We start from the raw sequence: 23,378 nt of genomic DNA on the forward strand, positions 1-23,378 counted from the left end.
TCATCACCATCACATCATCATCACCATCACATCATCATCACCATCACATCATCATCACCATCACCATCATCATCACCATCACCATCATCATCACCATCACCATCATCATCACCATCACCATCATCATCACCATCACCACCATCATCACCACAGACAGGGTCGCTCACTGGATCTGGAGCTCCCAGGATCCTCCTGTCTCTACCTCTCCAGTGCTGCTGCATGGGTGCTGGGAATTGAAGTCAGGCCCTCATGCGTGCAATGAGAAGCACTTTCGGGACCCATCCCTTTCCCCAGAGCCCTGACATCATCATTCTTCTTCTTTTTTTTTTTTTTGGTCTTTTCCGAGACAGGGTTTCTCTGTGTAGCTCTGGCTATCTTGGAACTCACTTTGTAGACCAGGCTGGCCTTGAACTTAGAAATCCGCCTGCCTCTGCCTCCCAAGTGCTGGGATAAAAGCCGTGTGCCACCACTGCACAGGAACATCATTCTTAAGATATAAATTTTGATGCATTTTTCAAATTAAATGAAAAACTAGCATTTAGTGTATGTGATTTTGAATTCAGCTGCTATCATTTCTTTGTGAGCTACACCACATAAGTATATAATCTTGTAGTTTATTTCCAAAGTCAAAAACACTACTTTGGACAGAGGATTTGTTTTGTTATGTCTCAAGATGATTACTTATGATGTAGCAAGTACACAGATTTAGTCATCTCTATAGACACAATTTTCCACTCCCTACCACTGATCCACTGTAATCTAAATGAGCTGCTTTAGCATTTTTGTTTTATTACTTCAGAACAATGACTATTCCCAGTTAGGGCCTATTCTCTCCTCACAGAAGGACGGGAGAACACAAGGTCTGTGTATGCTGCGCTGCTTGTGTTAAACAACCTCATGTCACGGAGCGCCTGGCTGACACTGCAGCTGAGGAGTGCACCAAGAGCACAGAAGTGGTAGCCTCTGGTTGATACTTAGCTCAATTCAAATAGTTCCATTTCCTCCAAGAACAATGCAATTCGAAAATTGCTATATGAAAGGAGAAAGTCTTAGCATCAGACTTTAACAAAACTAAACGTTTCAGCTTCATCCAGGACCTTAAAATGGAAATAGAAACAACAAAGAACTCACAAAACAAAAACCAGTAGGAAAACTAGTGGGCTAGCCACTGTGTGGAAGAAAGCACTGGCAAATCCGTTTCCCGACAAAGTGTGGTCACTGCAAGCTTCTTGGCCCAGCTCTCCGCCCCAGTGCAAACTAAACGAGCAAGTGTAACAGGCAAGGAGTTTGAGCCAGACTCTGGACTATACCAGTATGAACGGTCAGTAAGAAACAAAAGTTCTTAACATCATGAGTCACTGAGAGAAAACAAATCACAGCGAGGAACGACTGTATACTCAACACTACAGTGGAGGTGCAAACCAGACACATCTGTAAACAGTGGCAAGGTACAAAGCACAGGAGCGCACAGGCAATGTTCTGACAATGTTTAGAGAAGTCCTGACACTCCCTCTGGAACTGAACATGCACCTAACCTTTCCATCCAGTCATTCTGAGCCAGTCATATCAATACATTTAAAAATAACTGATATACGCAACATAGATCAATCTCAAAAGCACGTTCATTAGAAGGGTCTGAAACGAAGGAAATACATTTCAATTCACATCTAAAACGATAACTCTATGGAGGGAGAGATCAGAACAGTGCCTTTGGAGATGGAAAACAGCTTTATTAGAGAGGACACAAGGGCTCTGTCTGGCATGGGTAAGAAGATGTATGGGTCTTGCTAGGCTTGGTGGCACATGCTTTTAATCCTAGCACTTGGAAGCCAGAGGTAGGCAAATCTCAGTGAGTTTGAGGCTAGCCTGGTCTATAAAATAGAGTTCTAGGACAGCCAGAAATACACAGAAAAATTCTGTCTCAAAAAAACAAAACAAAACAAGATAAGACAAAAAACCAACAACAAAAAAAGATGTTTATGTCAATGTTTAGTAGAAAAAAAAAACAAAGAAAGCATGTTGGTTAAGGAAGTCAGACATGGGTTTTAACCTTAGCATGCCACTTCTTTTGTATAAGTTATTTCAAGTTGCTTTATCTTGCTAAGTTTTTATTTCCTTATACATAGAGCAGGCATAGAATTATGTTCTATCCCTCGTAGTACAAAGAAATGCTGCTGCAAGAATAAGAGAGAAAAGATAAAGCACTACAGTAGTAACTGCAGACAGGAAATACTAGCAACAGACACCTGCTGGAATCAAATATTCTTTCACTATGACAAGGATTCCTGCAATTATCAAATGTCCAGATATCCTGAGGAGGAAAGGAACTACAACGTCCACAAATACGACCTACTGTGAAAACTCCACAGTTACTGCACTTACATACTGGGATATAAAGGAACGGATGGGAGCCAAGGTTACAGTAGGCACATTTGTATGTGGGTGTCCATAATCCACTGTGGAAAGACACTGGAGACTCCCTAGGGAAGCTGGCTAGCTATACTAGCTTGTCTCAGTAAGTAGAGCAGACAGCAATCAAGGAAGACACACTAGATGCCAACTTTGGGACTCATGTACACAAACCTGCATACACATGTATCATACACATACACACAGGCACACACACCACATTACAGACAAAAATAAAAACAAATAGGCATGTGAAGATAATCTATCATGTGACACACATAGATGATACAAATAACACGGTATATTTAAATAATTAAACTACTTTAGGGCTACTTATTTAATAATCATCCTACAAAGAAAGATAGAAGGAAACAATGGAGATAAGGTTAATAATGGAAGGATTTGAATTAAGAGCTAAGAACTTGTGTGTAAACTAGGTAGTGAAAATATTTTTAAGATGTGACATTCAGGTCAAACCTAAGTTGCACAGGTTGGACATATTCCTTGCGGAATCTTTTCAGATCTGCGCTGATTGGCTGCTCGCCTTTCTCTAACGCCAGCTTGTCTGCCTCAGTGGGTTCTGGTTCTGGAATTTCAAACCTAAGAATAAAATCAAGTCAGAGAAATTTGTCATACGTAAATGGAAGAGACTTTGCATGCAACAAGAAAAACGTTATGGCTCAGTAATGCTATTTCTCTCATTAACGCAAGTACTGTTTACCCTCTTAAGACACTGCACACAGAAGCAAACAGCCTTTGACTATTCGGTACAAGGTGTGTAGTCTTTTCTTTTAAAAACATTATTATTATTATTATTATTATTATTATTATTATTACTTCTGTGTGTGTGTGTGTGTGTGTACTGTGTGTATACTTTGTGTGTGTACACACCTACAGAGGCCGGAGGCCATGGAGTAGGAGCTGCAGGCAATGTGGGCACAGGGAGCCACGTTGGGTTCTGGAAGAGCAGGTACAAGCTCCTAACCCTTGAGACATCTTTCTATAAGAAGACCCTGTATTCTTATTTTCAATAATAGTTTTTTGTTTTGTTTTGTTGTTGTTGTTGTTGTTGTTTTGGTTTTTTGAGACAGGGTTTCTCTGTGTAGTCCTGGCTGTCCTGGAACTCACTCTGTAGACCAGGCTGGCCTTGAACTCAGAAATCCGCCTGCCTCTGCCTCCCGAGTGCTGGGATTAAAGGCGTGCGCCACCACTGCCCAACCTCAAAAAAGTTTTATAGGTAGCACTGATCATCACAGAAAAGGTTCACATTTTAAATTTTAAACTGTAAGGCAGTTAAAATACTACTTAAAATACAGTAAAAATTTCAGCTCAAACCTTAATATTTATAAATTAATAATACAGAAATCATTAATTTTTAGGGTCAATAATACATGAGTTTTAAAAATAAAAGATTATCTTTTAGAACAGAAGTTCTCAACCCCTGGGTTGTTACCCCTTTGGCAAATCTCCATCTTCAAAAATATTTACATTGTGATTTCTAACAGTAGCGAAATCACAATTACCAAATAGCAGCAAAAATAAATTTATCTTTTTTGGGGGGGTATTTGGCGGGGGGGTCACCATATGAGGAGCTTTGTTAATGGGTTACAGCATTAGGAATGTTGAGAACCACTATTTTAGAAATGCATATAAAAATATTTAGATAAAATCTGTGGTCTAGAATCTACTTCAAAATATTCCTGGGGGTAGGATGATTAAATTTGTAAGGAAACGAGGTAAGTCAATGATTACTGAGGCTGATGACAGATAAAAGTATAATATTCTTCTATCCTTCTATGTATTTTGAAATTTATCATAAGTTTATTGTAAAAGTTAAAGGGAAAGATGCATCTTTAATAAACAAAATAAAGTTTATTAAAATACACAGTTTTTATCCTTTAAGCTCGTTTTTCCGTTTCCCACTGAAGAGCCCTCCTCAGCAAAGGCTGGGCAAGCAAGCCCACTGAAAAGAACAGTAGTCTTATTGGTGTAATACCAAGCAAGTCCTGAGTGTTACCAGGACCTCTGCAAAGTACACAGATGTTCAGATAATTAAATATGTCTTTCTTACCTTTCTATCAGCAAGCTTAGCAATTCCTGTGGTTTACAAAATGAACGATATGTAGTAAGAAAAGTACGAACAAAATTGGGATCTGAAAAAGTCAAGCAGAGAACAGATTCATGTTTAATTTATCCGTTTTAAGTAACTCAAAGTTCCACTTTCCTTTCTTCCCTTTTTGTTTTAACTTTGGTTTCTTCTACTGTAGCTTTTTCCTGACAGATATAGTATTTCTTTCTCCTACTACATCCCATATGGACAAGAACTCATGTAGCCCAGGCTAGCTTCAAAAATCACTATGTAGCCAAGGATAGACTTGAACTCCTTATCAAGTAAAGAATCCACTTCTTGATAAATGAGAGTAGGGATCATTTTCAAATTTAATTTTACAAATAAATATCTTTACGAGCATTTACTGCCATTGAAACTAATGACACATTTTAGAAATGTTTAATGAATTATTCAGTCTTTTGATTTTTCGTTATTGTTTATTGGTGGCGCCCTACCCCATTCCCTACCCCAACTCTGAAGCGTCCTTAGCCATTGGGTGCTAGTCTCATACCTGCATACATGTGGTATGTTAGCCTTTCGATCAGTTTCACCACAGTGCCTCCTTTAATTATGGGGATGCCACTTCTGCTTTGCAAGTTGTCTTCAAACACAATGTTTTCCTCAGAGTCTGTTACCACAAAGCGATACATATCTGGACTGGGTAGCCTCAGGGGCTGCTCATTCTCTTCTTTCAGCAGCACAGAGTCCAGCATTCTGTCTAGAGTGCTGCGATAGTGCAGGGAAATGAGGGCTGCCATCCAGTTGTTTTTCTCTTCAGCTGATTTGGCAGCAAATATTACACTGTTTTCATCTTTGGACACTAATTCAAAAGCATGTCTGTACTCACAGGTGTCTTCCTTATCACAGATTTGAATTTTCCTCATGACAAACTTCTCCTTTAATCTGTATTCTGCACTGCTATATCCTGGAAGCCGGGTCTGGCCATGATTGGGTTTACAGCTGATCATTAAGCCATCAAAGAGAAATATATGCCTTTCGTGTTTAGCACCAATTCTGGTCAATGGTCCCTCCATTATGAACTCATTACAACACTGTCCGATATCTTTGCCTTCCCACCCATCTATGTTTTTCTGAATTTCATTCATTTTTTTGATAGCCAGGTGTTTGCTTCTTAATTGACGATTGTAAAAAAGGCAAACTGGATCCCTAAAAGAAAAAAAAATTTAAAAAACAAGGTAACTTTTGGCTTATTCAGTGATAATGATTACATAATCCCAAATCAAATAACGAAAGTATTAAGCTGAGTTGAGGGGTATACTTCAATGACTGAGTCTATACTTAGCATGTAAAAAGCCCTGGGTTTGAATACTCAGCATTCAAAAGCTTAAATAATGAAATATTAAACTATATTTCTAACAATTATTTTCTTCTAGCCCTGCCCCTCAATAGCAACTATCTCAATTTTACTACTACCAAAGTAAATATTACAGCTGAATATTTTATTCCTTGAGCCATAAGAACTAAAATTATTAAAAAATTCCACACTACAGAAAATTACATAAAATTTCAGTAAATATATATTTAAATTTGTAAGCTATATCCTATCAATGTAACAATGGTAGTGTGGTGATTTTCTGACTAACACAGGTCATAAAAGGATAAGCATAATTTTCAAGACCGCGTGTCATTCTAAATCCCACCTGGAACAGAGGCTATCCCACACGGTGAAGAAGTGCGGTCTAGACCTACCCGGGCCGGCGTCTGGGGGAGTGCTGCTTGTAAATGCGGTCCATGCTGCCTTGCAGGTTCATGAGGGCAGTGATAGCCTGATTCAAGCACTCTTTGTCCTCCTGCTCTTCACTGCATGCCTTCAACTGCTAAGGGGGGAGGGGAGAAAAAATTACATTCTTTGGTTCTACTCTCAACTTCCTTGTAGTTAAAGTGGAAACAGATATTTAAAACCTCAATATATTTAATGCTGCAGTTTGAAGGTGCAATGTCTCCCACAAGCTTACGTGTCTGCACACTTTGTTCCCGCTGGTAGCACTGTGTGAGGAAGGCTGTGGAACCATTAGGAGGTGGGCTTCCCTCCCACTGGGGCATCTGAAGATTTTGTAGTGTAAGACCCCCTTTTGGGGACCCCCACTCTAGTCTCGGGAGTGAGAGAGCACCCAAAGAAACAAGAGAATCTATCTTGCTGTAATCACATGAGGCAGTTTAATGACGGAGCTCTGGACCAACATGCATCCCACACAGGAGATAACGGATGTCGGCCACGAGGCTCGAAAGCTAGGGGTTTTTATGGAAGAATAAGGATTAGGGGTGTGCGGAATTTCAACAAAGGTATGGGATTGGCTCATTCAAACGTTAACAGAAGGATTACATGTCAGAGAAAGGGCATCAGGACTTTGTTCCTGTGGGCTGGGTGCTTATCTTTGTTCACATAGCAACCAGTTGATGTATGACTTTACCCTGAGTCAAGGGACAATAGACAGAGAGAGGGGAGGTTCCGGCCAGATGGGGTTGACTCAGACAAGATAGCCCTGTTATGTCTTCACATTCCTCTTTAAGGTTAAGCTGTTCCCAGGAATGTTTTAACTACGGGGCATACCCAGGTTTGTTTTTCTTTATTCTCAGCCCCAGGCAGCCTCTAGGCTCACAAACAACCAGCCATTTCTGAGTACTTTATATGACTTACAGGTCTTGAAGTTTCATCTTTCTTTCAGTAGCCTGGCCTTCCTTCCAGTCCTTTGCTCCCTGACTGAGGATGCTGCCATGCTTCCCCCACAGTGATGGACTGCATCCCTTCTTCAACCGTACTCCTTCCTCACTAACTTTGTTTTTTTTTAAAGGATTTATTTATTAATTGATTTTTATGTATGTGAGTACACTATAGCTGTCTTCAAACGCACCAGAAGAGGGCATCAGATCCCATTACAGATGGTTGTGAGCCACCATGTGGTCGCTGGGAATTGAACTCAGGACTTTCAGAAGAGCAGTCAGTGCTCTTAACCGCTGAGCCATCTCTACAGTCCCCACTAACTTTGTTTTTTGTCAGATATTTGGACGCAGCAAAAAGACTACTATAGCTAATAAAGACAACTGTAACTTTGTATAGTTACATATACCATCTGACTTCTTAAAATCAACCCTCGGTTAACAAACCCAATGAAGATATAAAGTACTGTCAGCATAAAAGTCAATGGAAAAAGATAACTGTGAAACGATTTAGGAACTTTTTATCATACAAAATAATTTAAAGTATTTAAAGCATGATGTTTAATTAAGAGTTACTTTAGGGCCAGCAGGATGGCTAATTGGCTAACGCACTTGCTAGGCAAACCTAATGACTTGAGTTCCATATGCAGAACCCACAGAAAGGCAGAAGGAGTACCAACTCCACAGCCTGTCCTCTGCCCTCCACCTGTGTCCTCAGCGCCCACACCCACCTCAACACTACACACACAATTACAAAGCAACACTTTTCTCGTGGTTGTTCAAGATGGGGTTTCTCTGTGTAACAGCCCTGGCTGTCCTAGACTAGCTTTGTAGACCAGGCTGGCCTCAAACTCACAGAGAACTGTTTGTGCCTCCCGAGTGCTGGGATCGAAGGTATGTACCACCAGGTCTGGCTTTCAAAGTTTGTTTGTTCTTTTTTTAAAGTTACTTTTATTCACTAATATGAAGACATACAATAAGATAAATTCCTAAAATTACTACATACTCTCTGTTAAATACTTAAGTTCTGGCAATTTCAAAAAGTTTACATATATTTGTTTTACAACAGAATAAAATAAATAAAATTTAACATTTCAATGTGTCAAAAGCTGTGTGTAACCAAACACTATAAAGAGTTTTATTGGTATACTTTTAATTTTTACATTATTATATGTTTATGGGTGTTTAGTCTACATACATATCTACATGCCAATTTGTACCTGGTGCCCACAGAGGCAAGAAGGGGGCATCCTACTCCCCTGGAGCTGAAGTCCCAGATGGCTGTAAGTACTGAAGGCACTGGCAAATGAACCAGATCCTCTGCAGGAGGATATTTTTATAACGTTAAATTCAACCACTGCAGTATCCAGAAACCATGAAGGTTAATTTTTAAATTTTTGTAATAATCCTTAGAAATAAACATTTTTATCTAATTTTGTTTGTTTGTTTGGTTGGTTGGTTGGTTTTTCGAGACAGGGTTTCTCTGTGTAGCCCTGACTGTCCTGGAACTCACTCTGTAGACCAGGCTGGCCTTGAACTCAGAAATCCACCTGCCTCTGCCTCCCAAGTACTGGGATTAAAGGCATGCGCCACCATGACCGGCTCTTATCTAATTTTTTAATCTCTCAAAATTTGGCTTTATTTCACTTGCTGAAACTTTTCTTTAATATTTCTCTCAGAAGAAAACACTTTCTCTTGAAAGGAAAAAATTTTTACCTTTTAACAATTTATGTTAGATTATATGCCAATATTTTAATCTTTTTGAAAGAGAACAAAGTATTACATAGATATTATAAAGAAATTGTGTAAGTGCATATTTATATAACCATATGAAAATTATCACTTCAGAAAAATTTAAACATCCAATTTATTTCACAATCTGAATTTACATTTTCCTCATATTTTAAGGGGCTCAACGATCTGGATGCTGCTTACAGACCTGGCCCAGCACCTCTCATTTGTGTCCTATAAACTGTTCCCTACTTGGAACACATGAGATATCAGATTTTCCAAAGGTATCTAAAAACATTTTGCTACAAAAAGATTAACAATGAAAATAACTTAAATGACTATATTAGGAGTAATGTTCTAATCTTTATATTACTAAATAAACACTGAAAAGATAATGAGTCAAAAAAAAAATACTGCCGCAAGTTTGAAAAATTACCAGTGCTTGGTTATTCTGAAGTTTAAGGTGAAGATCACCAGCAAAATGACTTAGTTTGCCTGTATAAAAGACTTCTCAGGCTGGGGATTGCCCAGTGGTTAAGAGCACTGATGCTCTTCCAGAGGACCCAGATTCGGTTCCTAGCACCCACATGGCAGCTCATAACTGTCTCTCCAGATCCAGGGTACTCAATACCCTCTTTTTCCTTTGTAGGAATACATTTACATGGTGCAGAGACATACATACAGGCAAAACACAAACACACACATAAAAAGTGTGTTTTATTAATTTTAAAAGATTTCTTACAAAAACTTCATTTCAGCTCTACATTAAAATACCTCAGTAGCTGGGTGTAGTGGCATATGCTGCTAATCTCAGCACTTGGGAGGCAAAGATTGGTAGATTTCTGCGAGTTCAAGGCCAGCCTGGAGTATATTGTGAGTACCAGAACATCCAGGGATATATAGTGAGACAATGTCTAATATATGTATATGTGTATATGTATATATCTTATATCATATATACACCATATGATATTTTATATATGACACACTGGACATCACACAGTTACTATGACTCAGTGCTAATCAATCATCTCCCATCACACACTGACCATAAACAGTGGCCATCACACACATACATATAACATATATTAGATAAATAGATACAGATATATATCTTAATAAAGACAATGTTGATGACATAAAATGTCTATTATAAGCTTTTATTTATTTATTTATTTATTTGGTTTTTCGAGACAGGGTTTCTCTGTGTAGCCCTGGCTGTCCTGGAACTCACTTTGTAGACCAGGCTGGCCTCGAACTCAGAAATCTGCCTGCCTCTGCCTCCCGAGTGCTGGGATTAAAGGCGTAAGCTTTTATTTTTATTGATTAAAATCTTCAATTAGTGGCAGCAGTGAAATTCTACCAAACCCAAACAACCCTAAATTCAGATTGAAGTTACTAAACTTCCCTTCTCTCTAAGACGATTCAAACAAAACCCTTCCCGTGCTGCCTTTTAACAGTCATATAATAATTACAAGTTTGTCAAGTAGAAAAAAATCAGGAGAGTTAGAATTTCCCAGTAGTGACAATGGCTGTGTGCTATAATCTCAGTTCAGTAATTTGCTATTTCTTTGATTTTCAGCATTAAGATCAACAAAGAGATGTTTGTGACCCTGGGGATGGAACTCAGAGCTCTGGATATCTAGGTAAGCTTTTGCCCACTGAGGTCCACGCATAGTCAGTAGTGAGACTTAGAAATGACATAATGAGTATCTAGGCCACTTCTCAATGGGTATTTGAAAGGACATAGTCTACACTTCCTGAGCTGACAAGGAAGTCACCATGGTGAATCAGCTCAATGAGTCAAGCTCTTCCATGTCTCCGCAACCTTTCTACAACACTGGCATCCTCACCTAACTGGTGAATTTGGCCTCCAATACACCACAAGATGTAGTATATTAAAGTTGTTTTTCAGATAATGCTTTTTCCTCTTATATATTTTCTCTTGAAACAATGCTAAATTTATAGAATAGTTGTAAAAACAAAAAAGGAATTCCTGTATACTCAAGTTACTAAATTTTAATATATTGCCTCATGTTCTCTTTGTATGCACCCCATCCCGAGTCCTACCGAGTCCACTCCTCTGTGCACAGAGAGGAAACCATTGCTGAATGGCTTTAAAGTTATTTTTGGAACATTCTTATATCATCAATCACTCTCAAAGTGGAGGACACCGTGTGGGAGTCGGTTCTCTCCTTCCACCATGGTTTAACTCCTCAACAACTAGGGTGCATGAGGTTTGAGGCGCTCTGACTACTTAGCTTACCTTGTCAATACATACCTACAGTGGGGTCTCCACCATTAGTAAGATGAAAAGTTACTCACAAGCTGTCACGGGATATTTTTTTTTTTTTTGCCAGTAATGTTGACATATCTATCCCTTTGTACTTATAGCTAATCTTATGACTAGTGACAACTATGGGCTTGCTGGTAGAATACCTCCTTCTAACTTCCCAATATGTATGATGTATATATGTATGTATGTATGTATGTATGTATGTGTGTGTGTGTGTGTGTGTGTGTGTGTATATGTATGCCTTATGTATGTGTGTGTGTGTGCACATGTGTACACACACACACACACACCTCTTAGATAGATTGTTGGTTCATGTCACAAAAAAGCAGGAAGTTACAGCTGAGGAAACAGCTTGTCTTTTTGGAAGGTCTCCTTTGGGAAGACTTACTGTTATGACCTGAGAAGATAAATTTAAAGATGTGGGGTAGAGACAGTGACATTTCTGTGGTCTCAAATGCACTATGCGGGGAAGTGTTTATTTTTATACAGGTGTATTTTTTTAAATCATTTAATCTTTGAATAGCCTTCTGTGTGAGTTATTCAGATCTCTGTGACTTTTTCAATTCCATGTTCCTATTTGTTCTTACTGTTGCTGTGTGTTCATTAAAATTACAGATCCTGAGCTCGTAGCTTCATTAATCAGACACAGTGTGTTTCTGTCTTTGGGTCATTCCTTGAAGCTTTAAAACACTTCACCAAGAAGAGCTTTCCTCAAGTCAAGTGCCTTAGGCAGTGTCTGCTCCCTTTACAGCAGACTTGGCTACAAAGTAGGAGACAAAAGATGGAGCTTCTCTGGCAATCACCCATTCTCTCTCCCCTCAGTCCCCACGGACCCCAGACACCCTGTGAGTACCTCTGCTTTTCCCTTTTGTGACTACAGTTACAGTATACCTGTTCAGGAATATTCTCTCCCTGCCCCTTTTTCATTCAAGTAAGCAGCTTTCTGCTTGACCATTCTGCACCAGCCTTTAAGGCCCCAAACTACTGGTTTCAATTGCCTGCTTAGACTTTGTCCATTGACTCCACAGTTAATAATTCTGGAATAACAGCTAGACTACTTCCACAGCTGTCTTGTAGACATCTAGGCAAAGAATTTGCTTGGTAGTTTCTAAAGAACATGCATTTCAAGAAGACAAGTTTAAGGCGTCTCATTCCAATTAAATGCCTGGTGTTCATCATTTTTTGTGCACAAATAGATAAACAACCTGATGATATTAGTTTCATCCTTGGGGAAACAGGTACACGTGAGAAGGGCTGCAGACTTCATAAAGAGCCTGGATGTTTATTTTGAGTTCTACAAAGTTAAAGTCTTTGTAATGCTATTGTTTGTTTACAGTTGTTCTCTACATTTCCACCCTGGCAAGGCTACCCACACTGCTACAGTGCATCTAAGAAAGAGCAAGACAAGTTTGACCATGACGACCTGACTTACTCTGAGACCACTTCTATTACGATTAATCACTAACGTTCCTTAGCCAATGTCATTAAAACTAGTGGCCAGCCAGGAAACAAAAACAAGAGAACCACAGTTTAAGCTGTGTCTATAGAACACGAGTGTAATCTCAGCCCTTCAAAGATATCCTCAGCTACACAGTGAGTTCAAGGCCAGTCTAGATGACATGAGATCCTGTCCCAAAAAAACAAGACCAATTTACTCTTTCTTTATTTTCCCTCCCTCCCTCCCTGTCTCTCATGCACACACACACAATTGTGTGCACTTGGTCTATACTAAATATTATATTTCATGAAGACTTCAAACTGATTTTTGTCAAGATTAGAGACAGGCTCAGATATTAAGAGTACTTGCTGTTCTTGCAAAAGACCTGGGTTCAGTTCCCAGCCAGTTCCCGTGTGGCTGCTGCTGACCATCTATAACTCCAGGTCCAGGGACCCAATGCCCTCTGGCCTCCCTCAGCACTAAGTGCACACGTAGGATATAAACATATTTGCAAAAGCCTTGCTTACACGCATGAAAATACAATTTTAAAATGATTTTAAGATAAAACTAGATGACATTATGAATGTCTTATATAAGATAGGTCAGTAGTCTAACAGACAGAGATTACTATGCTCTGTAGGTTCAAAACAAAAGAGAAGACATGAGAAGGGGGGAGGCCCTGAGGGCCCTGTGCCTGCCTGAGCAGCACAATAGATCTGGCCCTGGTGGCATGAGTGGGGTGACCTGGGGAGAACCAGCCCTGCCCCTTACCAGCTGTGGCATTGGGTAAGCTCACAGGCAGTGCTGGGGAGCTCCACCTGATAGTGTGGTGGTGTGGGTGCAGGAGAGCTGGTGGGCTGACCAACTCAGCTACCACCCAGGCCCAGAACTGGGGCTTTGAGTGGGCCCAGTCCATCTATGAACTGCTGGGGTGCATGAAGATCCAAAGCTGCAGAATCTCTATGACATGGGGCAGTAACAGGACATCTGAGAGGAGACCTGATGAGAGGATCCAGAATCGACAGAGTTCATGGCTCATTGCAGTGAACATTCGAAAGTAAAGATGTTAAGTCAAAAACCCTTACTGTAAGACATGCTAGTATACTGCAGCTTCCACAGTGAGAGTTTACAATATTATCATCATTATTATTATTAATTTATTTGGGGGGAGCTTGTAAGGACATAGAGTGGATTCAAAGAAATGGGAAGATGAGTGGGACTGGAGTGTATGATGTGAAATTCACAAATAATAAAAAGTAAAAAGAAGGAGGGGGGCAGAAAAATGTTGGAAACACCCAGGGGGAGGGGGAGGGATATGTGTGAATTTAATCAAGGCACACTGTTTACATGTATAATGGTCAAACAATAAAAGATATTTATAATAATTCTAAAATTAAAAATAATTTTTTTCAAAGATTTGTACTGTGGATCTCCAAAGATTAACTTTAACATGAAAACATTCTTCTGTTAGGATTGATAATTTGAGCATCTATTCTACAAACTGACAAAAATTAATTTCCTCACGCCTGTCTACAACATGAAAACGATGTGCTGAGTAGTACAATCTGTGAGAGTGTCTCCAAGGTCTCTGTATGGAAGTTGCAATGTTAGTGTGCGGCTTTCAGGGCTCTCGTGTGTCCGCCACCCAGCCAGGCAGCAGCCCAGCTTCACGCTATAGGCAGGCGTCCCGGCACTGGGCTCTAGCCCTAGCCCTAGGACACTGTATTTTATGAGAAAAAATATTAAGAATCTAATCAGGTAAAAATAGGCTTTAGGCTTTATTAGTCATCTAATGGCCTTGTTCATGGACGCTTTTGTCTTACCTTTAATAATTCAAAGTAATGCCAACAGTGATACACGGGCACCAGCATGAGGCGCGGAAGGACATAACGAACAGCCTCCTTAAAGCCGTCAGCAATGGACTGCAACAAAAGATACAGTACATCTCTGAAACAGGCACACATCGCAACGCTGCCTAAGAGAAGCAGCTTAAATACAAGATACAGACCTAGCAAGGGGATAATGGTAAGTGCATTCTAGTGAGGATCAAGTGCTAGAAATCATCCCCTCCCGATCTCCTGCACACTTCTGATAAACAGACACACTTCTGCGTCTTACATGATGAAGTAACTTTCACAATGTTGTCCACAGATTTTCTTCAACCATCTGGGTCTCCTCATAACCTAAAGGATTTTTTTTAAAGCTACTGTAAGTTGAGCTAGTCAAGGTGGCATACAGGTATAATCCCACCTGCTGGGAAGCCGAGGCCACGCAGGGGGTCAGATAGATTATAAAAGTGAGGCCAGCTTGTGCTGTGCAATATAGTTATACCCTATCTCAAACACAGAAATGAAAGAGGCCTGTGAATGCAGCTTAGTAGTAGAGTATTAGCCTAGCAGACAGGCCCCAAGTCTCTAAGAACATGAACACACACACACACACCACACATGAGCACGAGCACAAGCATTATGGCCTAGAAACATAATAAGCAGCACATAGATGCAGGTGAAGTCCAAGGACAGCACAGGAGCACTGAAGCAGAAATTAATGACAGAACTTGGGAAAAACAACACTCAGGGAGACTAAAAAGAAACCAGAGGACTGGAGAAATGGTTCAGTAGTTAAGAGCACTGACTGCTCTTCTGGAGGTACTGAGTTCAAATCCCAGCAACTACATAGTGGCTCACAACCATCTGTAATGTGATCAGATGCCCTCTTCTGGGGTGTTTGAAGACAGCCACAGTGTACTTACATATAATAAATAAATAAACAAAAAACCAAATAATTAAATAAATAGAAAAGAAAGAAACCAGAGATGGAAGGAACTAGGAGAAAGCATTATGGGAGCCAAGGGACAGGAAGGGGATTAACAAATACTATCTAAGTAAAATACTCCCTGGACACGGCAAGTAGGTTTTTTCCCAGGTAGTTGTTAGTGCTGTAACTTGGTTAGGACACAGGAAGAACTGAAAACTTGCATGAGGACAGCTGATTGCACGGTGAAAAATGAAAGAAGAGCTCAAGTGATGTAAAGTCTGTGCACATATTTGCTTGTCTTAGGAGCACACAGATCTGACCACAGTCCTGTGCTAGGAGGAAAGGGCCATTCCTGAAGACGTTCCCATAACTAACAGGCAGTCAAGGCCGGCCATGCCAGCAAAGTCTTTGCTGCTAATGGTGGTAGAGTGTGGCCTCAATTCTCTCTCACTCTCCATATTTTCATCTAAGAAACATTTAAACCCATTTATAATGTATTTATCTCCTTTGAAAAGAAGATCTCGTTTTCCCATGGAGTCCAGAAAAGGGGTGTTAGGTCCCCTGGAGCTGGAGTTACAGACAGCTCTGAGCCACCCGATGTAGGTGCCAAGAACTGAACTCCCGTTGTCTGCAACACCAGCAAGCACTCTTAAAGATTTATTTATTTATTATATGTAAGTACACTGTAGCTGTCTTCAGACACTCCAGAAGAGGGCACCAGATCTTGTTACGGATGGTTGTGATGATCCCATGTGGTTGCTGGGATTTGAACTCTGGACCTTCGGAAGAGCAGTCGGGTGCTCTTACCCACTGAGCCATCTCACCAGCCCACCAGCAAGCACTCTTGAAGCTGAGCCATCTCTTAAACTTGTTTGACTGATATATCCCTGTCTAAAATGTTAGGAGTCCATTGTCACTAAGTGTGTATGATGCACATTAAGAACATACTGGAAGAACTCAAGACAGAGGCTGCTTTTCTTGAAAGCACCAGGACTTGAGTTAGACCCCAGCACTCATGTGAAGAAAGCTGGGCACAGTGGCCTATGCTTACAGCCCCAGTATTTGGGAGGTGAAGAGGTGGGTCCCTAGACTTGCTGCCCAGCCAACCTAGACTACTTGGTATATTCCAGGCCAGTGAGAGACTGTCTCAAACAAAAAGGTGGACAGCACCTATAGGAAGTTGTGTCCTACCTAAACACACACACACACACACACACACACAGTTTTGAAGGACTGATGAAAAATTTTCCTACTTTCTTTAGAAAGATAATAAATTATTTACTTATTTCATAATAAAAATAATAAAAAACACTGAATTCAAGATTACCTGAAAATGTAGAGCAACTGCAGGTCTGGCCATCAACTTGCTGAAGTGGTCATTAAACTCTGGTGCAAGAATGTCCTGTGATAATGTTTCATAGGGATCAAACGCTTGCTCCTATTTTTAAAAAGTGTAATTTGTTAGGTTTAAGGAAAACATATTTTATACTAATATAACACAAATTACTTAATGGCAATAATCTGTTCATGCTTCCAATTAGGTCTTATTACTTTTCTCTACTCAGGGGAAACAACAGTTATAGTTACAAGAGGTACACTTTTTAAAATATTAATCATGGACCTTAAACAATAGATAAGCAGTAACAGGCCTTAAGACTAAATGACTGATTTTATGGTATCCAACTATTAAAATGCATATCTTATCTCTAGAACATTTAAAGTTATTTCTGTGTAAAGAAAGCTATAGGGCTGGTGAGATGGCTCAGTGGGTAAGAGTACCCGACTGCTCTTCCGAAGGTCCAGAGTTCAAATCCCAGCAACCACATGGTGGCTCACAACCATCCGTAACGAGATCTGGCGCCCTCTTCTGGAGTGTCTGAAGATAGCTACAGTGAACTTACATATAATAAATAAATAAATCTTTAAAAAAAATAAAATATAAAATATAAGTACCACATGAGCCAGTATTCTCATACTTAATTATATCCCCAGTACCTGAAAACCCCAAGCATTAAGCATTGTTCTTAAAAGTGAGAATAACAAACGAGACGCATGCTGGGTATTCCCTCTGAGAAATGCTTCAAGAACAGAAGTGTTTCAGATTTTAGAGTTTTGGGGGGCTGAGCCTCTCTAGCCTAACAATCCAGAATGTCCTGCAAACCCACATTATTCAGTGCAGGCCCTGAGTGCGGGATTTCAGAACATGTCAGACTTTGGATCTGCAGCTTAGGGATGTTCTAACTAGGCAGGGCATGTGCCAGAACATCACTCACTCAAAGGGAGGAATGATGTTCTGACATGCACGAACATCAGGAGACGGTGCGATTATTGTTCATTGGCAAGTTTTTGTTTTTATTTGGGATGATGAATTATTTTTGGAAATAAACAGTGGTTATGACCATATAATATTAAGAATTTAGGTATTGAGCCGGGCGTGGTGGCGCACGCCTTTAATCCCAGCACTCGGGAGGCAGAGGCAGGCGGATTTCTGAGTTCGAGGCCAGCCTGGTCTACAAAGTGAGCTCCAGGACAGCCAGGGCTATACAGAGAAACCCTGTCTCGAAAAACCAAAAAAAAAAAAAAAAAAGAATTTAGGTATTACTGAACTACACATTTACAAATCATTAAAATGGGGTTGGTGGGATGATTCAGCAGACAAAGGGGTTTGCCACCAAGCCTAATGACTTAACTGGCTCCTGGGACCTGTAGGGTAGGAAGGAGAACTAACTCTTGCAAATTGTTCTCTGGTGTCCACATGCACATACATACACATGCATGCATGCACAAACACACATGCACACAAAAAAATAAATCTAATAAAATGTGGTCAACATTCAAATGTCATTTTCTTATATATTCAAAATTCAAAATAAAAATAATACAACATTTTTAGAAGCGAAGTACCTTTTAGGGCATAGCAAATTAATGAGACCATAAGTTACTATCAAATATAAAATAGGTTATTATGAACAAAGGATGAACCAGGCACTGGGACTCAGGCCTGTAATACCATGCTCAGGAGGCCAACACAGGAAGACTAAATGTTCAAGGTCAGAATGGGATACACAGCAGGACTCTGTGTTTCAAAAACCAGAAATAAAAGCAAACTAATACTCAGTAACAAAATGGACATAATAAAAATAATCTCTATTTTCAGAAGATATAGGCAGAAATTATGGAAGTCCGTGGTTTTTGTGTAAGAGATCTAAAAGCAACACTTTTAAAGAGCCAATCTCCACAGGTAGGAAAGGACCAGTGAGTATGGGAAGATGTCCAAAGAGGACATATAAGAGGAAATATAAGAACAATATATATTCTTGTACATAATGACACATAAATAATATATATTTAGTAACATGGAAAATATAATAAAATGAAAAACATAAAGCAAGAGAACATTATTCTTGTAAATATGCACATAGCTCTATAAAAATGCACAGAGATATTTAGTGAGGATAAATGTAGGCGCCTGGAGAGAAGCTCAGTGGTCAGGAGGGTTCGCTGCTATTCTACAAGCCTGGGCTTCAAGTCTCATTACCCACACTGCAGCTCACAACTATCTGTACTGCCAGTCTCAGGAGATCCAACACCCGCTTCTGACCTCCATGGATACTGCATGTATGTGGTGCACAGCCATCCATGCAGGCAAAACACCCATACATATAAAATAAACAATATTAATAAAAGGACAAATTTTATTTTAGAGTGGTCATCTTTATATTTAATTTTGAACAATTTTTAAATATATATCACTTTTATAATTTAAAAGAACAAAATGAGAGTTTACTTTGAAAGAAACCTTTTGATTTTTAAAAATGAAGTATAAATTTCCCAATAGCTAGAGAATAATATGAACAAATTATTTCCTTTACCTTAAATGTACTTAGTATTAAATAATTCCTACATATTATTACTTTAGCATATGAGCTTTTATACTAAATGCTAGCATAAGGACACTACAAAGAAACTCTCAGTACACTCTTGCATCTTAGCTACCCGAGAGGCTGGAGCATCAGTAGTGAGTTCAAAGCTGCAAACACAAGGTACTACTAAAGCTACAGACAGCATAACTAAATCTGGAGTATTTTTTAATAGTAGTCAGCAGTGCCTTTAAATTTCACAAACAAAAAAAAGTTATGAAATTTCTTGATACAATTTTTAGGACTTTAGTGACAGTTTAAAGTGGTTTTATATACTTACCTCTGCTAAATCTTCAAAACAGCTACCAGCTAATGGATGAGGACTACTTTCATCTGTCATTTCTACTGTGTCTTCAATTAAACCTAAAAGTTTCACAGTCAATTCATGGATATCTGAAATGTTGCTGAAAATCTTTTCAATTTCCTAAAAAAGAAAAAAACAGTTAGTTAAGGCATATAAGAATCATGTTGACACCTTCCTACATGATATGGAAGCAGGCTGAAGCACCCAAGTCAATGACTGTTTACTGCAGAAGACGACCTGAGTTCAGAGCCCAGCATTCAGTGAAAACCAAATGGGCTGGTGTGCACCTGTGACCCCAGGATAGAGGAACCGAGTCAGGTGATCCCTGCTGCTCATGAGCCAGCCAGCCTAGCAGAATAAATGAGCTCCAGGTTCACAGACAGACCTGTCTCAAAAGGAAGGGGTTAGTCAGACAGCTTAGCAGGCAATGGCCATTGAGCACAGCCATCCGAGTCCCATCCCTGGACACAGGGAGTGAAGGAGGTCCTACAGGCTGACCTCTGACCTCCATATGTGTGTGTGTGTGTGTGTGTGTGTGTGTGTGTGTGTGTGTGTGTGTATGTGTGTGTGTGTGTGTGTGTGTGTGTGTTCAGTAAGTCAATCATGAATACAAAGGCAATTTTTAAGAATCTCTTAGATCAGAGATAGTAAATAAACTAGAAAATATAAATTCTAGATAGCTTGAATTCACAATCCTCAAATCTTATACTATAAACATCATAAACATTTCTCTCTATAAAATAATCCTAGCTATTGTGTGTTTTGAAATTGGCTAAGATGTTGACAGAATGAAGGTTTTAAAGCATAAGCTAATGACAATAGCTAGAATCAGAATGGAAATAACTCCTAGATATAATTTGGTTGTTCAATTTATTGCTCACATTCTAGATTTTGAAAGGAACTAAAGATGTCATAAAACTGCAATGCTTTAATTATTATGTTTAGGTCAAGTCATTAGCACTGTATACACAAACAGATCATATTACTTACTATCTAAACTATTGTTAACTACAGTCCTAGTATCTTGTAATGGGAATATAATAGGCTATGACACATAACCAACCTACATGTTGACTCTTGGCTCTAATTATGTAACATGAGTATGTTTGGCCTTTGTCCTGGGGTTCTTTTGATGGAGTTCCTAAAACCCTGGGGATTCCCCTCCTGAGTTTATGCTAACAAAGTTACTAAGGGTGAGGATTAAAGGGATGGCCTGATCTCTCTGCTCACTGACTTCTGGAGTAGGGTAGAAGACTGTAGTCCAAGTTCTACAGACTCCTGAACAAGGTTGATCAGCTTCTGAGTTGTGCATACGTGGAGTTGCCAGGCACGCATGGCTTCTCCGGACAAACATGGAAGCTCTAACTCTCATACCTGCCCATCCTTCCCTTTACTGCTGCTGACTTGTATCCCATAATTCCTTAACAAACCAGTCAACTTAAGTATGTCCCTGAGTTCTGTGAGCCACCTCAGCAAATCAACTGAACTCAAGGAGGAGGTCATAGGAACTTCAATTCTAGCCTACTGGGCCTGAGCCTTTCAGCTACAGGACAGGGCACAATGTCTAGCTGGGTAATATCAGGATTAAATTAATTGAGAGGATACTCTGAGGTTACTCCCTGAAGAACGACTTAGTGTGTAGGAGTCAGGGGAGACGCATATATCATAACAGTTTACTGAGTTTGACAAGAAAGAGCAGTTTTTTTTTTTCTTTTACAACATGTTAGATGAATGATCATAGATTAGGATGCTCATGACAATTAACCTCTGACAATGTTTCCCATGTCAATATAAGCCCTTGACAAGGATTTCTTTTTAAATTCTATAGATTTGCTTATTTGGTGATACCAGGGATGGCAAGGCAAGTGTTCCTGGCATTTCTACAGCCCTGGCTTCATACTTGCTTACGAGACAGGTACCCTCACAGCCCTGTATCACAAATGAGAACAGCGGTACCAAAGAGCCAGAGAATTTGCCCACGGCTACATTTCTTGTAACTGAGATCAATTTTAGATCATTTATTCATTTTCCAACATTTGAAAAAAAACTATTCTCTGACCTTAGATGGTCTTTAACTTAATAGTTTACAGTATATTCTATGTGGGGAAAAAAGTTTACAGTAGATACAGAGATAGAGATAAAAGATTCTTTCTTTGATCCTTCAGTATAATAGAAACTGTCTATCAAATCTGTGTTAATCCAATGAAAAGGAACTGGTGGGATACAGGAAAGGCAAAGAGATGACATTAACCAATTACATTTGCTCCTTTTATTCTTCATACTGTCACAGAAAACCAATTTACAGTGTAATAGAACTCAAATTCAAGCTTAAGTGTGATAATGAATTTAACTAACTCATCACTACTTTACACTGGAAAGGCAGAGACAATGTCTGCCCTAGCTGTATCACATTTATGAAAGTTAAACAAAATTGAGCCTGGCATGGTGGCACATGCCTTTAATCCCAGCACTTGGGAGGCAGAAGCAGGTGGATTTCTGAGTTTGAGGCCAGCCTGGTCTACAAAGTGAGTTCCAGGCCCGGGAGGCCTTTGCCTTAGGATCAGCGGGAGCCATCTTGGTTCCGGGACTCCGCTGAACTTAGTCTGCACAGGTGAGAGTGTGCACCACAGAAGCTGACAGCTTCTGGGACAGGCTGGAGCCACAGAGCTACTGAGGCAGCACCCTTTTCAGGCCCCAGACATCTGGTCACCTTCCTGGCCAGAGGACAGGTGTTCACCCGGCCCCGGAGGCTTTTGCCTCTAGATTGGCGATAGCCATCTTGGTTCCAGGACTCCACCGAACATAGTCTGCACAGGTGAGAGTGTGCACTACACAAGCTGACAGCTTCTGTGACCCGCCAAAGCAACACAGCTTCTGGGAAAGGTCCTGTTTTGGGCCTTCATCTTCGGCCAGGAGGAGGTCCAAACACCAGATATCTGTGCACCTTCCCTGTAAGAGGAGAGCTTGCCTGCAGAGAGTGATTGGACCACTGAAACTCAGAGGAGAGAGCATGTCTCCCAGGTCTGCTGATAGAGGCTAAAAGAATCACCAGAAGAACAATCTCTAAATAGACAACTATAACAACTAACTCCAGGGATTACCAGATGGCGAAAGGTAAACGTAATAATCTTACTAACAGAAACCAAGACCACTCACCATCATCAGAACCCAGCACTCCCACTTTGCCCAATCCAGGGCACCCCAACACACTGGAAAAGCTAGACCCAGATCTAAAAGCATATCTCATGATGATGGTAGAGGACATCAAGAAGGACTTTAATAACACACTTAAAGAAATACAGGAGAACACTGCTAACAGCTAGAAGATATTAAAGAGGAAGCACAAAAATACCTTAAAGAATTGCAGGAGAACACTGCTAAACAGGTAGAAGACATTAAAGTGGAAGCACAAAAACCCCTTAAAGAATTGCAGGAAAACCAGACCAAACAGGTGATGGAATTGAATAAAACCATCAAAGACCTAAAAAGGGAAGTAGACACAATAAAGAAAACCCAAATTGAGGCAACGCTGGAGATAGAAACCCTAGGAAAGAAATCCAGAACCATAGATGCGAGCATCAGCAACAGAATACAAGAGATGGAAGAGAGAATCTCAGGTGCAGAAGACTCCATAGAGAACATCGGCACAACAATCAAAGAAAATACAAAATCCAAAAAGATCCTAACTCAAAACATCCAGGAAATCCAGGACACAATGAGAAGACCAAACCTAC

At 39.9% G+C, this 23,378-nt stretch overlaps 1 protein-coding gene across 2 annotated transcripts in view; it reads right to left on the reverse strand.

Moving 5' to 3' along the window:
* The window catches only part of Sos2 (SOS Ras/Rho guanine nucleotide exchange factor 2), a 95,141-nt gene that overhangs the window by 25,823 nt on the left and 45,940 nt on the right, over positions 1-23,378 (reverse strand). Inside the window, exons 6-12 of one of the 2 annotated variants that reach the window (XM_029484537.2) lie at positions 19,621-19,764; positions 16,748-16,858; positions 14,487-14,585; positions 6,230-6,354; positions 5,031-5,686; positions 4,481-4,562; positions 2,887-3,009 (exon numbers count right to left, since the gene is read on the reverse strand). In XM_029484537.2, coding sequence (XP_029340397.1) covers positions 2,887-3,009; positions 4,481-4,562; positions 5,031-5,686; positions 6,230-6,354; positions 14,487-14,585; positions 16,748-16,858; positions 19,621-19,764 — 1,340 coding nt within the window. Of the gene's footprint in view, positions 1-2,886; positions 3,010-4,480; positions 4,563-5,030; positions 5,687-6,229; positions 6,358-14,486; positions 14,586-16,747; positions 16,859-19,620; positions 19,765-23,378 lie in introns of both variants that reach the window. The other variant, XM_021179153.3, reaches the window with a different exon arrangement.

This window comes from Mus caroli, unplaced genomic scaffold (genome assembly GCF_978045245.1).
Source record: "Mus caroli unplaced genomic scaffold, Mus_caroli_1 scaffold_14, whole genome shotgun sequence".
NCBI lineage: Eukaryota > Metazoa > Chordata > Mammalia > Rodentia > Muridae > Mus > Mus caroli.